The 15,701-nt window shown below is 41.1% G+C and overlaps 1 protein-coding gene across 2 annotated transcripts in view; it reads left to right on the forward strand.

Moving 5' to 3' along the window:
- Nucleotides 1-15,701, forward strand: part of SLC2A13 (solute carrier family 2 member 13) — a 323,282-nt gene that overhangs the window by 220,231 nt on the left and 87,350 nt on the right. For both annotated transcript variants that reach the window (XM_005286828.4, XM_042848626.2), the window contains exon 6: nt 6,787-6,907. In XM_005286828.4, the coding sequence (XP_005286885.2) occupies nt 6,787-6,907 (121 nt within the window). The remainder of the gene's footprint in view (nt 1-6,786; nt 6,908-15,701) is intronic.

Here is a 15,701-nt window from a genome sequence, read left to right on the forward strand (position 1 = left end):
ACAGTGGTGGTCTCTGTATGGGGGATCTAAACATCTCAAGAGTAAAATAACTTACTAGTTCGTTTAAAAACTTATTTGCCAGAGTGGAACACCAATATATTTGGACAAAATTCTCAACTAATAGCACCTAAGCTGCATCGGGGGGGGTTTCGCCTTCCTCTGGAGCATGGGGCACGGGTCACTTGCTGGAAGATTCTCTGCACCTTGAAGTCTTCAAACCATGATTTAAGGACTTCAATGGCTCAGACATAGGTTTGATAGAGGAGTGGGTGGGTGAGATTCTGTGGCCTGCATTGTGCAGGAGGTCAGACTAGTTGATCATAATGGTCCCTTCTGACCTTAAAGTCTATGATTCTGTGATCTGCAAAATTTGTCCTCATTCATGTTGCCTACAAAACATGAATTTGTGTGTGGTAACTGAGCGTGTTGGTATGCACAGTTAACTAGGGTTACCATATTTCAACAAGCAAAAAAGAGGACGGGAGGAGCCCTGCCCTAGCCCCGCCCCTGCCCCTCCCACTTCCCGCCCCCCCAGAACCCCCAACCCTCCCCCCGTTCCTTGTCCCCTGACTGCCCCCTCCTGGGACCCCTGCCCCTAACTGCCCCCCGGGACTCCACTCCCTATCTAAGCCTCCTTGCCTCTTGTCCCCTGACTGCCCCAACCCTTATCCACACCCCCACCCCCAGACAGACCCCTGGGACTCCCACGCCCCATCCAACCACTCCCCACCCCCTGACAGCCCCCCCCAGAACTCCCAACCCATCTAAACCCCTCTGCTCCCTGTCCCCTGACTGCTCCGATCCCTCTCCCCACTCCTGCCCCCTGACAGCTCCCCCCCAGAACTCCCAGCCCCCTACCCCCCGCTCCTTGTCCCCTGACTGCCCCCTCCTGGGACCTCTGCTCCTAACTGCCCTCCAGAACCCCACCCCCTACCTAAGACTCCCTGTTCCTTGTCCCCTAACTGCCCCCTCCTAAGACCCCCCCCCAACTGCCCCCCAGGACCCTACCCCCTACCTGTACCCTGACTGCCCAAAACTTTCTCCACTCCCCTCCAAAAGCCCCCCCCCCGTTTCTTGACTGCCCCCTCCAGAACCTCCCTGTCCCTTCTCCTGCCCCCCCTTACCCTGCTGCTCAGAACAGGGTGTTGGGCTCTGTGCCAGCCGGACACATGGCTGAGCTCCCCTGCACAACACAAAACCCGGTCCCTGGCCCTGCACAGGGTTGCCGGAGCGGGCTGCAGGAGGAGGAGCTGCCGGCCGGCTCAGAATGCGGGGGGGGGGGTGGGAGGAGGAAGCTGCTCCGGAGTCCAGCCCGGGACTTTCCTGCAGCCCTCCCAGCCGCTCGCTCTGCCGGGGGAGGGGGAAATCCCGGACATTGTGAGTGCTTTACAAATTCCCCCCGGACGCTATTTTTAGCACACAAAAGGAGGACATGTCCGGGTAAATCCGGACGAATGGTAACCCTACAGTTAACCAATTTGTACATTAAAACATGTAATTTTGAGCAAATTTGGTATGTTCAACTTACAATAGGTACCCACATTTAAAATAATGCCTTTTAAGTGCAGATTTTGACAACTTGAATCTTCTTATACTTGATTCAACAGCAGAAGGGTTGAAACTTGACAGAGATAATTTGGATAAAAGAGAGCAATCACCGTTAACCATCTACCAACTGAGGTCAGAGCCAGACAGTTACATGACGTTATTTGCATCAATAGTATATAGTAACTTAGCTGCTCCCCACAGCAGGCAATTTAATGACATTGCAAGAGACAAAATGGTATGGGATAGCAGGGTACATTTCTTGCATTCTTGTGATCTTTAGTATTGTGTAAAAACCTGTATGAGCATAATTGAATACAGCAACGCTGAGAAAGTACTTCTTCAACTTTAGCTCAAGCAGATAAGTTTAAGTTTAAAATTGTAAATGCATGGGGAATGGTCTCCATGTTAGCAACCCTCTGTTGCAATCACCAGTTAATGTTGAATGACTCACTCACGTCTCTGCAACCTGCATCTTTTATTTTTCCATATCTCTCGACACATGGCTTATGCATCTGATCATGCTCCCTAGATGTGAAACTGATTTATCAAATCCACCTTTATTCTTTGGATTGAGTTGCTGATAGCTTTCATGCTGTTGACCTTTGTTTAGATTTCCTAGCAGATTAAAGCACACATCAAAATAATATGCACTTCATTGCTTGTGACTGAATTCAGACCAGGCCACTCATTTAGTCCCCAAACTGTTTACTGTATATCACTCTTACAGCAATATATAAGGTTGTGTGAATTTGTCTAGCTCTGTCATCTCATGCTATTTACTCAGTTGATAGTCATTCTTTTTCTGTGTGATCTATCAAATGTTATAATGGGGCATGAACAAAAGCAGAACAAAGCAGAATTGTATTACTTTATTATTACTCCCAAAATACTTTAAGCCTATTTCTTGCAATAACGCAATACTAATCTTGTACTCTGTGTTAGGCATAGTGTATTTTTCAGTGTCTCAGTGCCAGAATTACAAACTGATCCTTTTGGGTCCTGACCATCAGGCTTTAGTCACTGCCTCTAGAATTTTTGGGCCCTTTGTGACCAGGCCCTCTGACTAGTATATTCAAAGATCAATGATTTGAAAATGTTCATGCAAACATCTCTCACAAAGCAGTTTAGTAAAAGAGCAGATGGCCACTGTAGTAAAACCAGGAAGAATACTGTAAGGAGTGTTTGGTTTTATGGTACTTAGATGCAGAACAGAATTAGTTTGTAAAGATGTCCTTTTCTAGGTCCCTTCTCTGTACTGGGTTGCCTTCTTTCAGTCATTTTAATTAGTGTTGTGTTTCTTTTAGTCATCTTTATACTGTGGCCTTTAAAAAAAGGAAAAATGCAATACTGACTCCCCTCGAGCTGAGACTGAGATCACATACCATCTCGAAATACTATTTAGAGCTTTTCGTGTGGTGCTTGGCTTTTAGGATTTGGTCAGGGGAGGCAGTGTTTTGTTTGTAAGTCACATATTCTATGATGATTTCATTCTTGCATATCTATTATTATTGTATTTTAATTGTCTGTGCAGCATACAGAGCATCTTAGCAGGAGGGATGCTTAATAAATAAACATTAGGTCCTATGTTGCTCTTTAGATCCTCTGGTGGGCAGTGTTTCAAATAGTTGGTTTTGTTATGTTTGTAAGTGTGCATTTTTCACTCTGCTACTTTGAACTGCCTTTCAAGGGAATTGGAAAATCTTGAACTCTAAACCTGGTTACAACTGGTGCTGCCTCTGTGGGTAACCTCTCTGCTGTCACCTCTCAATATGTAAAATGAGGACAGTACTCACTGGCTGCATGGATATATGAAAGCTAAGCGCAAGAAAAATTTGAAAACTGCGCACAAATGTATGAAGTTATGAAAAGCACTGTATAAGTCATAAGTATTATTTCTAAACATTACATAGGTGTAACAATACGCACATTAAGTACTGTCTTGCGGTAATGCCTTGACATTTATTGGACTAGCTATGGACTTTTTCCATTCTCTGCCAATGTTCTGTAAAGGAGTGTTTACCATTTGAAGCTTGGCATCTTGACTAGTTTCAAAGAGCTGGCAACATTTTAAAAAAATCCTACCATGCTGATAGATCGCTGAAAAGTTACGAAAGTTACCATAGGCTTCTTTCTGCCAAAAAAGGGGAGAAGACAGACAGAATTTTAACATGGTTGGCTGCTGACTCCACTTAGTTTCTAACTTCTGCTATATCTTGATGCCAGTTGTCTTTCTTTCCTTTGTTCTGTATCTTCAAAGGCTGTTCATTACATGTAAAATGTGGAGAGATTTTGAAGGGTGTAATCTCTGTTTTAGTTTTTTTCGCAGGCTTTGGCAGTCTGAAGACACACTGTATTTGTACATATGACAACATTTTAGCTTTATGTAATAGAGAGGACATTAAATATCTTCAGAATACTTACAGTTTTTTAGCCTCAATTAATGATTGGTTTGTGTTGTTAGCCAAAGGAAAACTTTCCACAGAATGAAATACTATATAATGCCTATATGCCAAATCTGAATATTTTCCTCCTCCTTTGGACAAGGGGTTAAGGGATGAAGGAAGATGTTTCCTTATTAGGTCAACCTCTCAAAAGATGAACAAAGCATATTTAAAATGAATATAAATTTGATGATAGTTCTCCATGTGAAACATGTCTCACAATATTTGATGTTCTGGCTTATAGCATTTGGAAAGTACATTAAATCCAGGATGAAATCCAGCACGCCCAGAGGACTGTCGCCGTTGATGTAAATAGTCATAGTAGCATCACAAAGCCAAATATAGAATACATTGAAAATCCACATTTTTATTTTGATGATGATAATTTCCCCAGAGATTTAGGCTTCCTGATTTGGCTTAAGCTTTTGGCATCAGAAAGAGATCTATCAGCATAAGTAAACTGCCTGTGTGTGCTCAAAAAAACACCCAATTAATGCACACACGTTCATGTTGGCAACGTTGCTGGCAAATGCTGGTGCATGGTATTATAATACTAGAATAATATAATTATTAATACAATACATCAAACAAACACTCTTTGCTACACAGGACATTAGGAGAAGTAGTGGTAGTAGTATTTTTCATATTTTGTAAATTGGTTTTCTCAAGAAAACCTATGTTTTTCTTAAAAAACATAAGAACCATATTATGGGTAGTTCTTTAAAGAATATCTGACTAAGTTTTTAATGCGTAAGCCAGGCACAAACAAGTGTGTGTGAGTTTTTGAAAGTGTGAGTTATGCTCTTCTTCTTAGATACAATTACATTCTGCCCACAATACCTTTGTTCCCCATGCCGACTGAACTGGGTAAAGTACTTTTCACTTGTCCTGAACTGTCACATAGTGTTGTTGTGCACGTCTAAACTTCTGCTGCATTCCACTTGTATGGTAGTGAAGTGGTTTGTGAATCTATCCCCATATGTTACAGAAGGACTTATTGTCTCTGCATAAATAAGGTCAAAGCTAGCTTCATATTATAAGTACTTTGTCGGATCCTTGGGTGAAGGTGTTAGATAAATGTGTAGTACGGCATACTGCATTACACATATAGACATATACAGATATTTTCTGTGTGTGAAATGTATGCATAGTTAAATAAAGGAATATATGAGGGTGTGGTATAGTATAAAGATTTTATCGGCATGAATTTGGGATAGTCACATTCCTCATGACTGGTGAAGCCATACGTGAGTTTTACAGACAGTTCCAAATTAGCTTTCAATAAAACCATCATGTATTTCTCTGTGTGCCACCTATTTTAGAAAAAAAAAAAAGCTGTAGGAGTGGCTTGGGGAGGTATTTTTTAATTATAGGCACTAATTTTTGTATCCCTTCATCCTGACACCAAAGTCCCTTTGTCACCATTAGTAGAACTATACGGGATTCAGAGGGAGCCATAAAACCCTCCAAAATTACCTTTAATTGCTTTTCTGTACCTAAAGATGTCACATTTTTAAGTTCTAATATCTGTGGCCTTTCCAGGACTAAAAATGAGTGCCGAGTTCTACTGGGAAGTTGAAAATCATGATCTCCCCTTTCCAATAGCATCAAGCTCTGCAGGGCTGCAAGATATCAGGCTTTGAAGTCACACTATTTTTATTTGGAGAAAAGCTTTAACTGGTGTAGGGTTGATTCTTGTGCATCCTGAGCCTTGAACAGGTGAAATCTGTAGGAGGAAAATCATTTTTTTCTGGTGGATTGATATTAAAAGTCTATTTAAAGTTGCTTAGGCTTTTAGAATTAGTCTTAGCGAGATGGATTATTGGGAAAAGGGCAGGAGTGCTGGTCAAAAGTGAATGATATCTTCATTCATCAAATGACTGAAGTTTATCATATTTCTTTGTAACTTATCACGATTATCAACTTCATATATGTAGTATGTAGAAAAATATGTATCTAAACACAAACATAATATAAAATATGATATCTGGATATACAGTGATTGAACTTACTAGAAGTAGATAACACAAGATATAGTACACAGTATGGTATTCTTCCCCAGTAGCAAAATAACCTATGTTAATTATTAGGACAAAGGTGAAGGCTGAGCAAGATGTTATCAGTTTATATGGTCTAAAGTTTTGTGCCAGGAATGAACTATTTTTAATACATTGCATGTATCTTTTTTGCCTATGTCCTCCCCTTTTTGGTGTTACACATTGTGACAATAGATTCACAGAAAATTCAGGGGGCTCGAGTGGATTGGTAGAAAGAGGTTGATTCATAACAGTGGGTTTATATTTTTGGTAGCATTTCTACAAACTGAGCTCTGTGAAAAAAATCAAATTTATTTTCTTCTTTCTATGTAACTAGGAATATTGTGCTGAAAAAGTGTGTTGCTATTGTCCTTCTTCCAAGTAGGTCTGGATGTCTGGGAGCTAGGGACATATTGTGATTTACAAGCCACTGTTTAACTCTGCTTTTTGAACATTATTTCTGTTACTTAAGGGAATACGAGTTAATTCATACAGTCTTCAACTCTGTGTTTAAAAAAACCAAACAACTGAGTAATTTAGTATCTGGATAATAAATCAGAAGCTGTTGAATTTAACACCGATCCCAACCCCCAAAAATTATTTTTTTCTCAAGATCCTTATAGAACAGATTAGCATAGTGGGGAAATACTGTGCTAAGCTCATATAAATTGAGTGTCTTCTTTTTTCCAGACCTAGGTCTATGCAGCAAAGAATTATTTTGCGTATTTTGAAGTAAAATCTTTTTTATTTTTGTATTTTAGGTACTACTGTAGCACTCATTATCCTAGCTTTGGGATTTTTGCTGTCAGCTCAGGTCTCACCTCGAGTCACTCTTAACCCAACAGATCCTTCAGGTCAAAATTCTACTTGCACAAATTACAGGTGAGATTTCATGATCATTTGTTTTTTAAATGTCTTCTGCAAGATTTTCCCCAATTTCTCAAGTGTTGCAACCCTATTAAAACACATAATTTTAATATTCAGTGAGTGCAAGGCTCTGAATAATTTTTTTTAATGTAAGCAGGGAATGCGCTTGCTGTTACTAGTCTGTTCATAGACGTTACACTGCACCACACTTGTGAGCTCTCCCAGAGAACATTTGTGCCCCTTGCCCTTTATTTTACTGTTTTTTTAAAAAAGGGGTTCTGTCTTTTCAAATAGTGATAATTACAGACCCATTAATGATTAATTCAAAACAGACACGATCATGTTAACCTTTATCGATGGTAAATTGAACTTGCACTTTCATAGATAGCTCGCGTCCAGTCTTTGTTTCAAAAGATGAGTCATTTATTTAGAATGTTTTTCTAAAAAATATTCTAGAATTTTCTGTATTTTGAGTTTTTGTTCACTTTTTTCTCCCCTAGTAAATAAAATATCGAAACTGGTAACATAGCAAAAATTGTGTCTTTCTGCATACCAGAATTTAGTAAAGACTAAGCATCTTCTGACTGGACTTACCTATTGATATGCACAGGATAACAATCTATAGCTAGTCTTTATCCCTTTGGAGACTGCAGTCTTGTATATAAGCTCTTCAGCATTCATTTGGCTGGCAGGCTGGAAAATGTCAGTGTCCCATTGAGAAAAGACTAGTTAAATGTGACTGAGCTCAAATGCTATAAAGGCTGAAACAATTCTTGTTCCAATCCAGAATCTTTGCTTGACAAGTTAAGACTGCAGTACAAATGAGTCTTGTGTTTATTCTAGAAATGAGTTAATTGAATAATTTCTCAAACACAGTAACTATCCATGCAATTCAGTGTGCAGAATATTTGGGCACTAATATTCAGCTGTCTGTCCCTGCTATTCTGTCTCAGCAGCAGAACACAGACTGATCAATTATTTTCTCCAGCCTCTGTTTGAATTCTAATAAACTAACAGTGGATAACTAACTCCTAAGAGATATAGGAAGATTGTGGTGATGAGGACCTTCCTAGTGGGACCCTGGGAATGGGAGGGGCAGGTCTAATTTCCCCAAAGATGTCAGAAGAGGTGGCAAGAAGTACATTTGGCTGCTCTTCATACCCTAGAAGTGAGTCTGGGGAGAGGAACCTCATAGCATCATGGGGAGTAGGTAGGGTTTGGGCATCTTTGAGAGAAAGTGTAGAACAGATGGTGATAATCAACTTGAATTCAGGGCTTTGGATACCATCCATATGTTAGATCCCTGAATGCAAATATCATCCCTTTATGTGTTCACTACCTCAGCAAAGAGTACATATACTACTTTGCCTGGTTTTGATGGTTACCCATCCTCTTTCTCACATGGATCTAGTTAAGAGATAGAAAAAAAGAGTCTCCAAAAAAAAATGGTCACTTTGCAGGGTGTGGAAGGAGATTAACAGTGAGATGCCTCAAGTATCCATACTAGAACCTGTGCAGTCAGATCTGTGTTTGTCATTTGGAAGAGAGGTGAACGGTAAGTGGTGCAACATTTGCAGATGACAAAATTATTTAGGTTAGTCACATCTCAAGACTGTGAGGTCCTTCAAAAGAACCTAACAAAGCAAAGTGATTTTCAACCTAATGCCAGATGAAATTTGATGCAGGCACATTCCAGATCATTCCCATTTGGAAGAATAATTTGAATTACTTGTACACATTGTTGATTTTGTAATTAACTGTAACTGCTATTATTGTGGACATCTCAATGTGCAGTTGTGGGCAAAAAAGGCAAACAAGATGTTAGACTATTAAGAAAGGGTTGCCATTATATGAATCAATGGAATGCTTTCATCAGAATCTTTCAAAAAGTGGATATTAATAGAAGAGGTCTAGAGAAGATGGAAAAAAGGATTAGAAGTAATGAAAAACATCCATATGCAGAGAGATTGAAAAGACTAGAACTGTCTTTGCATAAAGATAATAGTGAACATGTTAGAGGTATATGAAATAGTGACTGGAATAAGAGAGAAGGTCTCGTGCTCCTATTTGTATTCTTATAGCACAATTACAAGGAGACACACAATTAAACTAAAGACAACAAAGTTAAAACTAAAAAACGGAAATGGTTTTCTACACAACACATACTTAACTTGTGGGCCTCAGTGCCAATAATTTAGCAGAATTCAAAACAGGATTAGACATTTGTACGAATAACCAGAATGTCTACACTTATATAGAATAAAATTGTATGTGGGATATCAATCCTCTTGACTCAAGTCATCAGAATACCACTAACTTCCTGAGATTAGAAAATCTTCCCTCATAAGCATGTTATACATAACTGTGAATTTGGGTGTGGGGGTGAGTCTTACTTCCTTCTCTGAAGTATCTGATATCTGCCATTGTCACTCACTGTACCATGAAACCTCAGAGTTCCTGGCTCCTCCAACGAAGACAATAGAAATAAAAAATTAACGTTTTTAGTGAGTTTTCAAGTGAAGAAAAAGCAATTAAAAAAAAATTTGGTCTGCAGTGGAGTCCCTGGAGGAGTTCAGCTCCAATCTGTCTCTGTTCCAAATCTTTTAATCCACAAGTACAGAATCCAGGAGAACAGCTTCTATCTATTCTATGAAGTCTATTCCTATAATAGACTTCATACATAGACTTCACACTTGGTTCTACTCTGAAAAGTGGCTGTGTTAAAATGGCACCTTGTTACTGAGTAGCTTTGCTTCCTGTGTATTCAGAGTCCTATCACAGGACTTCACTGGTTAAAATAAGTTTTAACTGCCTCCGCTCCTATTAGAAATGCAGAGCAGAAGAGGGAACTGGACTCTATTCTTTCCCAATTAAGAACATAAGAATGGCCATACTGGGTCAGACCAAATGGTCCTTCCAGCCCAGTATCCTTCCAACAATGGCTGGTGCTAGGTTCTTCAGAGGGAATGAACAGAACAGGGCAATTATCAAGTGATTCATGCCCTGTCGTCCAGTCCCAGCTTCTGGCAGTGAAAGGTTTAGGGACATGCAGACCATGGAGTTACATCCCTGACTGCCTTGGCTAATAGATGGAGGATCCCTGCAGGACAGCTGCGTCAGTATCTCTCATTGATTAGACACCTCATAAGTAATAAGGGGCTCTTAATAGGTGTTTCAAAAGCAAAAAATAACAGGACTTCAGGAAGGGAGCCAGCCATTAATGGAACAGCCTTGTAGCCACACTGGAGAACTCAGAGGCACTTTCAAAAATGCCCTCAGTTAATGGCCACGCATGCAGGTATTGAAGCTAACCATACCCCACCTAATGTTGACATAGAGTTGGCCTATGAGGCAAACATCCAACTGTGGGTACATCTACACTGCCAAAAAAAACCTGCAGCAGCAAGTCTCAGAGCCCAGGTCAACTGACTCAGGCTCGCAGGGCTGGTGTTGTGAGGCTCAAAATAGCAGCGTAGACATTCCCGCACATGTTGGAGCCTGGGCTCTGAGACCTATCCCCCTCACCAGACGTCAGAGCGCAGGCTGGTGGAAAGTCGACACTGATATTTTTAGCCTCGTAACAAGAGTCTGAGTCAGTTGGCTCAGGCTCTGAGACTCATTGCTGTGGGATTGTGGGTTTTTTTTGTTTTGTTTTTGTTTTGCAGGGTAGATGTACCGTAAGTGTTGGAAGTAAGATGCATGTTGGTGTGTGGGTGTGTTTCTGATACAGTCTATAAAATAGTAAGTTGAACAAACTGTCTTATCCACATATTCTGCTGGGAAACAAAACTTCCCTAGCACTGTACAGATTATGAATATTTATTTTTTACGTTTGCACGTCTGTTTTGTAGGATTGAGTGTGGTGTCTATAAAAGAAACCTAAATACTACTGCACATGTCCCATTTGTCTGCTGATTGGTAAGAGCTGTATTCCCCAGCTCATCTTTTACTGATATTGCTAGGATAAGATTGAAGGTAGAACAGACTTAACAAATAAAAAACCCACAATTGCTTTCCTGACTGAAAAGTAATTTCCATGTGTGGCTGTTTTCTCTAAGGTAGCTTGGGGACAGGTGTCACCCCATAGAAGAGCTGTGCCACACTCACTGATACTTGCATTTGGTTTAAGAACAGAAAATATCACAATCGGTAACTACAAAAATAATAAAGGAGCAAAGGGATTGAACTGCTTTGGAGTGTAAATCAGTGTGGAATTTGACCTTAGTCCTTATTTACAAGGATATGGTGGAAATGACATTCATATAAACTCTGGCAGGCTGCATTGTCCTTTAAATTCGACTTTCTATTCATAGATGGAGCTGGGCCAGGGTCATATTGGAAAAAATAAAAATTGTAGGTTGCCTCTCAAGCTCCTTCCTCAAATTCAAGTTGGCTCACAAACCGGGCTTCATTCAAATAAGATGGCTAAAGAAAATGTCATTTACAGATCATCTCTCTTCCTACAATGATGCATTGCTCAGTAGCAAAATCAATATAGACTGATAGGACTGGAAGGACGAGAGGTCTTCTAGTCCAGTCCCCTGCACTCAGAGCAAGACTAAATATTATCTAGACCATCCCTGACAGGTGATTATCTAACTTGCTCTTAAAAATCTCCAATGATGGCGATTCCACAGTCTCCTTAGGCAATTTATTCCAGTGCTTAACCACCCTTCCAGTAAGGAATTTTTCCTAATGTCCAACCTAAACCTCCCTTACTGCAATTTAAGACCATTGCTTCTTGTCCTATCCTCAGAGGTTAAAGAGAACAATTTTTCTCCCTCCTCCTTATAACAACCTTTTATGTACTTAAAAACTGTTGTCATATTCCTCATTAGTCTCTTCTCCAGACTAAACAAACCCAATGTTTTCAGTCTTCCCTCATAGGTCATGTTTTCTAGACCTTTAATCATTTTTGTTGCTGTCCTCTGGACTTTTTCACGTTTGTCCACATTTTTCCTGAAAGGTGGCACCCAGAACTGAACGCAGTACTCCATAGGGTGACCAGATGTCCTGATTTTATAGGGACAGTCCCGATATTCAGGGCTTTTTCTTATATAGGTGCCTATTACCCCCCACCCCCGTCCCGATTTTTCACATTTGCTATCTGGTCACCCTAGTACTCCAGTTGAGGCTGTATCAGTGGGGAGTAGAGCGGAAGAATTATTTTTCATCTTACTTACAACACTCCTGCTAATACATCCCAGAATGATGTTTGCTTTTTTTGCAACAATGTTACACTGTTGACTCATATTTAGCTTGTAACCCACTATGACCCCCCCCCCAGGTCCCTTTCCGCAGTACTCCTTCCTAGGCAGTCATTTCCCGTTTTGTATGTGTGCAAATTATTGTTCCTTTCTAAATGGCGAACTTTGCATTTGTCCTTATTGAATTTCATCCTATTTACTTCAGATCTTTTCTCCAGTTTGTCCAGATCATTTTGAATTTTAATCCTATCCTCTAAAGCACTTGCAACCCCTCCCAGCTTGGTATCGTCTGCAAACTTTAGAAGTGTATCTCTACGCCATTATCTAAATCAGGGGCCTAAACCCAATTTACCTTAGGGCTAGTGTCAGTGCTCAAATCCTCCCAGCGGGCCAATAATGTCACTCATGCCGGCCAGAAGCTGCCCCCCCAAAACTCCACCCCCTAAAAAAATCTGTCCCCCACCTGCCTAAGGCTCTGGGAGGGAGTTTGGGTGGGGGAGGCGGTCTGGGGTAGGGGGTTGGGGTGCAGGCTCTGGGAGGGAGTTTGGGTGCAGAAAGGGTAAGAGGTTGGGCTCTGGGAGGGAGTTTGGGTGGGGGAGGGGTCTGGGGTGCAGGCTCTGGGATGGAGTTTGGGTGCTGGGTGCAGACTCTGGGCTGGGGCGGGGGGTGTGTGTGCAGGAGGAGGGGGTGGGGTTGCAGGCTCTGGGAGGGAGGAGTGGGGAGGGGTGCAGGCTCTGGGATGGAGTTGGGGGGCAGGAGGGGTTATGTGGGGAGGGGGTGCACGCTCGGGGAGGGGGTGGGGTTGCAGCGCTTACCTGGGGCTCCAAGGCGGGGCGGACCGGGGGGGCCTCCGCGTGCTGCTGCCCGAGGCACCGCCCCCACAGCTTCCCATTGTCCGCAGGGGTGCTCGGGGCGGGGGCAGCACACGGAGGCACAGCCCCGCCCTGGGACCACAGGGAGGGGCCGGTAGACATGTGGAGCGAGCAGGCAGATGTTGCTCAGCTTCGCTGCTTCTGGGGCCCCAGGCCATTGTATATCACCTGGGGGGTGGGGAGCGCCCAGAGGTGGCAGGTGGGGCCAAGGGAGAGACCCGGCCCCAAAACTGCTGGAGACCCACGGGCCACATTGGGGAGGTTCACGGGCTGCAGATGGCCCACGGGCCGGGAGTTTGAGACCCCTGATCTAAATCATTGATGAAGATATTGAACAGAACCAGACCCATAACTGATTCCTGTGGGATCCCACTCGATATGCCCTTCCAACTTGACTGTGAACCACTGATAACTACTCTCTGGGAATGGTTTTCCAACCAGTTATGCACCCACCTTATAGTAGCTCCATCTAGGTTGTATTTCCTTAGTTTGTTTAGAAAAAGGTCACTCAAAACAGTATGGACATCATCAAGGCTTCAGAGAGAGGTTTATATATCAGAGAGCAAGTTAGCAGTCTCCAAAAAATAAATTGGCTCAGAAATAAAAAGGTTTAAAATGAACTAACCAGATTTGGAAAGAGGTCGAGGTTCAGTAACACATGTTAGCTCACTGCAATATCTTTCCCAGATCTTAACAAACCCTTAGAAAATTAAAGATCCAGTGCATGAGCACACCATCCATCTCTTCTCAGGGAAACAGACCCAGCTTTTGACAGCCATTATTGTTATTTTGTTCCATTTTTCAGTCTCTCTTTTCTTCTTTCCTTCATTTGTCTCTCCTCCTTACTGTTCTCTTTTGTTTTTCCTTGACGGTTTGATCACCAGGTGCAGAAGAAATAATGCAGAGTTACCTTTTGCCCAAATAATGTTTTTGTGCTTAGTACTAGCTGCAGTTTGAAACTGACAGTGGTTGTGTCCATACTTTTAAATACAGACATTATTTTACCTCTGCATTTGGCACTGAATGAATACTGTGTCCAGTTCTGGTGTCTACAGTTCAAGAAGGAGGTTGATGAATTGGAGAAAGTTCAGAGAAAAGCTTCAAGAATAATTAAAGAATTAGAAATCATGCCTTATTGTGGCGGAATCAGTTTACCTTAACAAAGAGAGTTAAGGGGTGACATGATCACAGTCTATGAGTACCTTCCTGGGGAACAAATTTAATAGAGGGCTCTTCAGTCTAGCAGTTAAAGGTATAAAACACTGTAATGGTTGGAAGTTGAAGCAAGACAAATTCAGACTGGAAGTAAGGTATACATTTTTAACAATGAGGGAAATCAACAATTGGAACAATTTACCAAAGGTTAGGGTGGATTCTCCATCACTGGAAATTTTTAAATCAAGATGTGGATGTTATTCTAGAAGATATGCTCTAGTTCAAACAAGAATTATTTGGGGGAAGTTCTATGGCCTGTGTTATACAGGAGGTCAGATTAGATGATCACAATGGTCCCTTTTGGCCTTGTAATCTATTAATGTATCTATGACTGTAACTCTTCAGCTCACATCATTGTGGGTACACTATTTCAGTGCAAGAACTTTCCCGTTCAGTTCCTTTCAGAACTAGTTGCCTTCAGAGTTCATTTAAGGTAAAGGAGCCAATCTGCTGTACCCAGCACACAGATATTGTGGTGTTCATCCTTGCCTGAGTCATCCTCACACAATTAATCTTCCTAATCTCATCAAGCGAGTTTGCATCACTGACTAAGATGAAGGCATTCATGCTTAATAATATTATACATTAATTATATTACACAGTTAATAGCTCTAAGTATTTAATAGTAATCAATAATTGTATTTATAAAGCACCCAGACACACAAAAGCTCTCTGGGTGCTGAACAACAATCATAAAAACAAATTTTCATTAAGTGAAAAAGAACATATGTTTGAGTTCAACAATAAAATAGCATTGTCTTTAGTCTTTTGAAAAACCCAGCAAAACAAACAATTTAAATTTGTTTTACCTGGAGTTCATACTTTGGTATCCTGTCAGTGAGTATGGGAAAAAATAGCTATAGGAGCTTACATCTGCCCCAACTAACCCAAATTCATAGCTATGAGTTATTTACAATGCAGTGATCAGGATTTGTAGAGTTGTGATATATAGATATTGCAGACCTCGTATCCTTTAAAATATTATTCCTGTTTTATTTTTCTGATATTGAAGAGACAGCGCTGCTAGACATCCTAATAACTGAGAATTACAGTGATAAACACAGGGATTGCTTTCCTCTCCAATGCCCAAAAGAACTAAAAGTAAATTGAGGGACAAATCTGTGTTCCAGAATACTTTTGCCTGCTCTAGTCAAAATGTAATTAAAATTCTAGTGAAGAGCTCATGCTGTAGAACTGAAGAATGACCTTAGTACAAATCCGGAAATTGGTTAAGTAGGAAAAGCCATTTCAGGTGTTGGCATTTAACCTTTTGCTAGCATGTTGCTGGTCAAAATCAAACCTGATACTGTAACTTTAAATCCTAGGGGGCAGAAAGGACCATTTCAGAAGAATGTGTAGGGTATTCTGCCTATTAGTAATGAAAGTTGTGTGCAAAACTCCTTTCACATCACACTGAAAACACAGAGCTTGATAGCTAACCATTTAAAACATCCTGATCCAAAGGCCACTGAAGTCAATGGGAACTTTTCCATTGACTTCAGTGGACTTTGGGTC

Source organism: Chrysemys picta, chromosome 1, assembly GCF_011386835.1.
Source record: "Chrysemys picta bellii isolate R12L10 chromosome 1, ASM1138683v2, whole genome shotgun sequence".
Lineage (NCBI taxonomy): Eukaryota > Metazoa > Chordata > Testudines > Emydidae > Chrysemys > Chrysemys picta.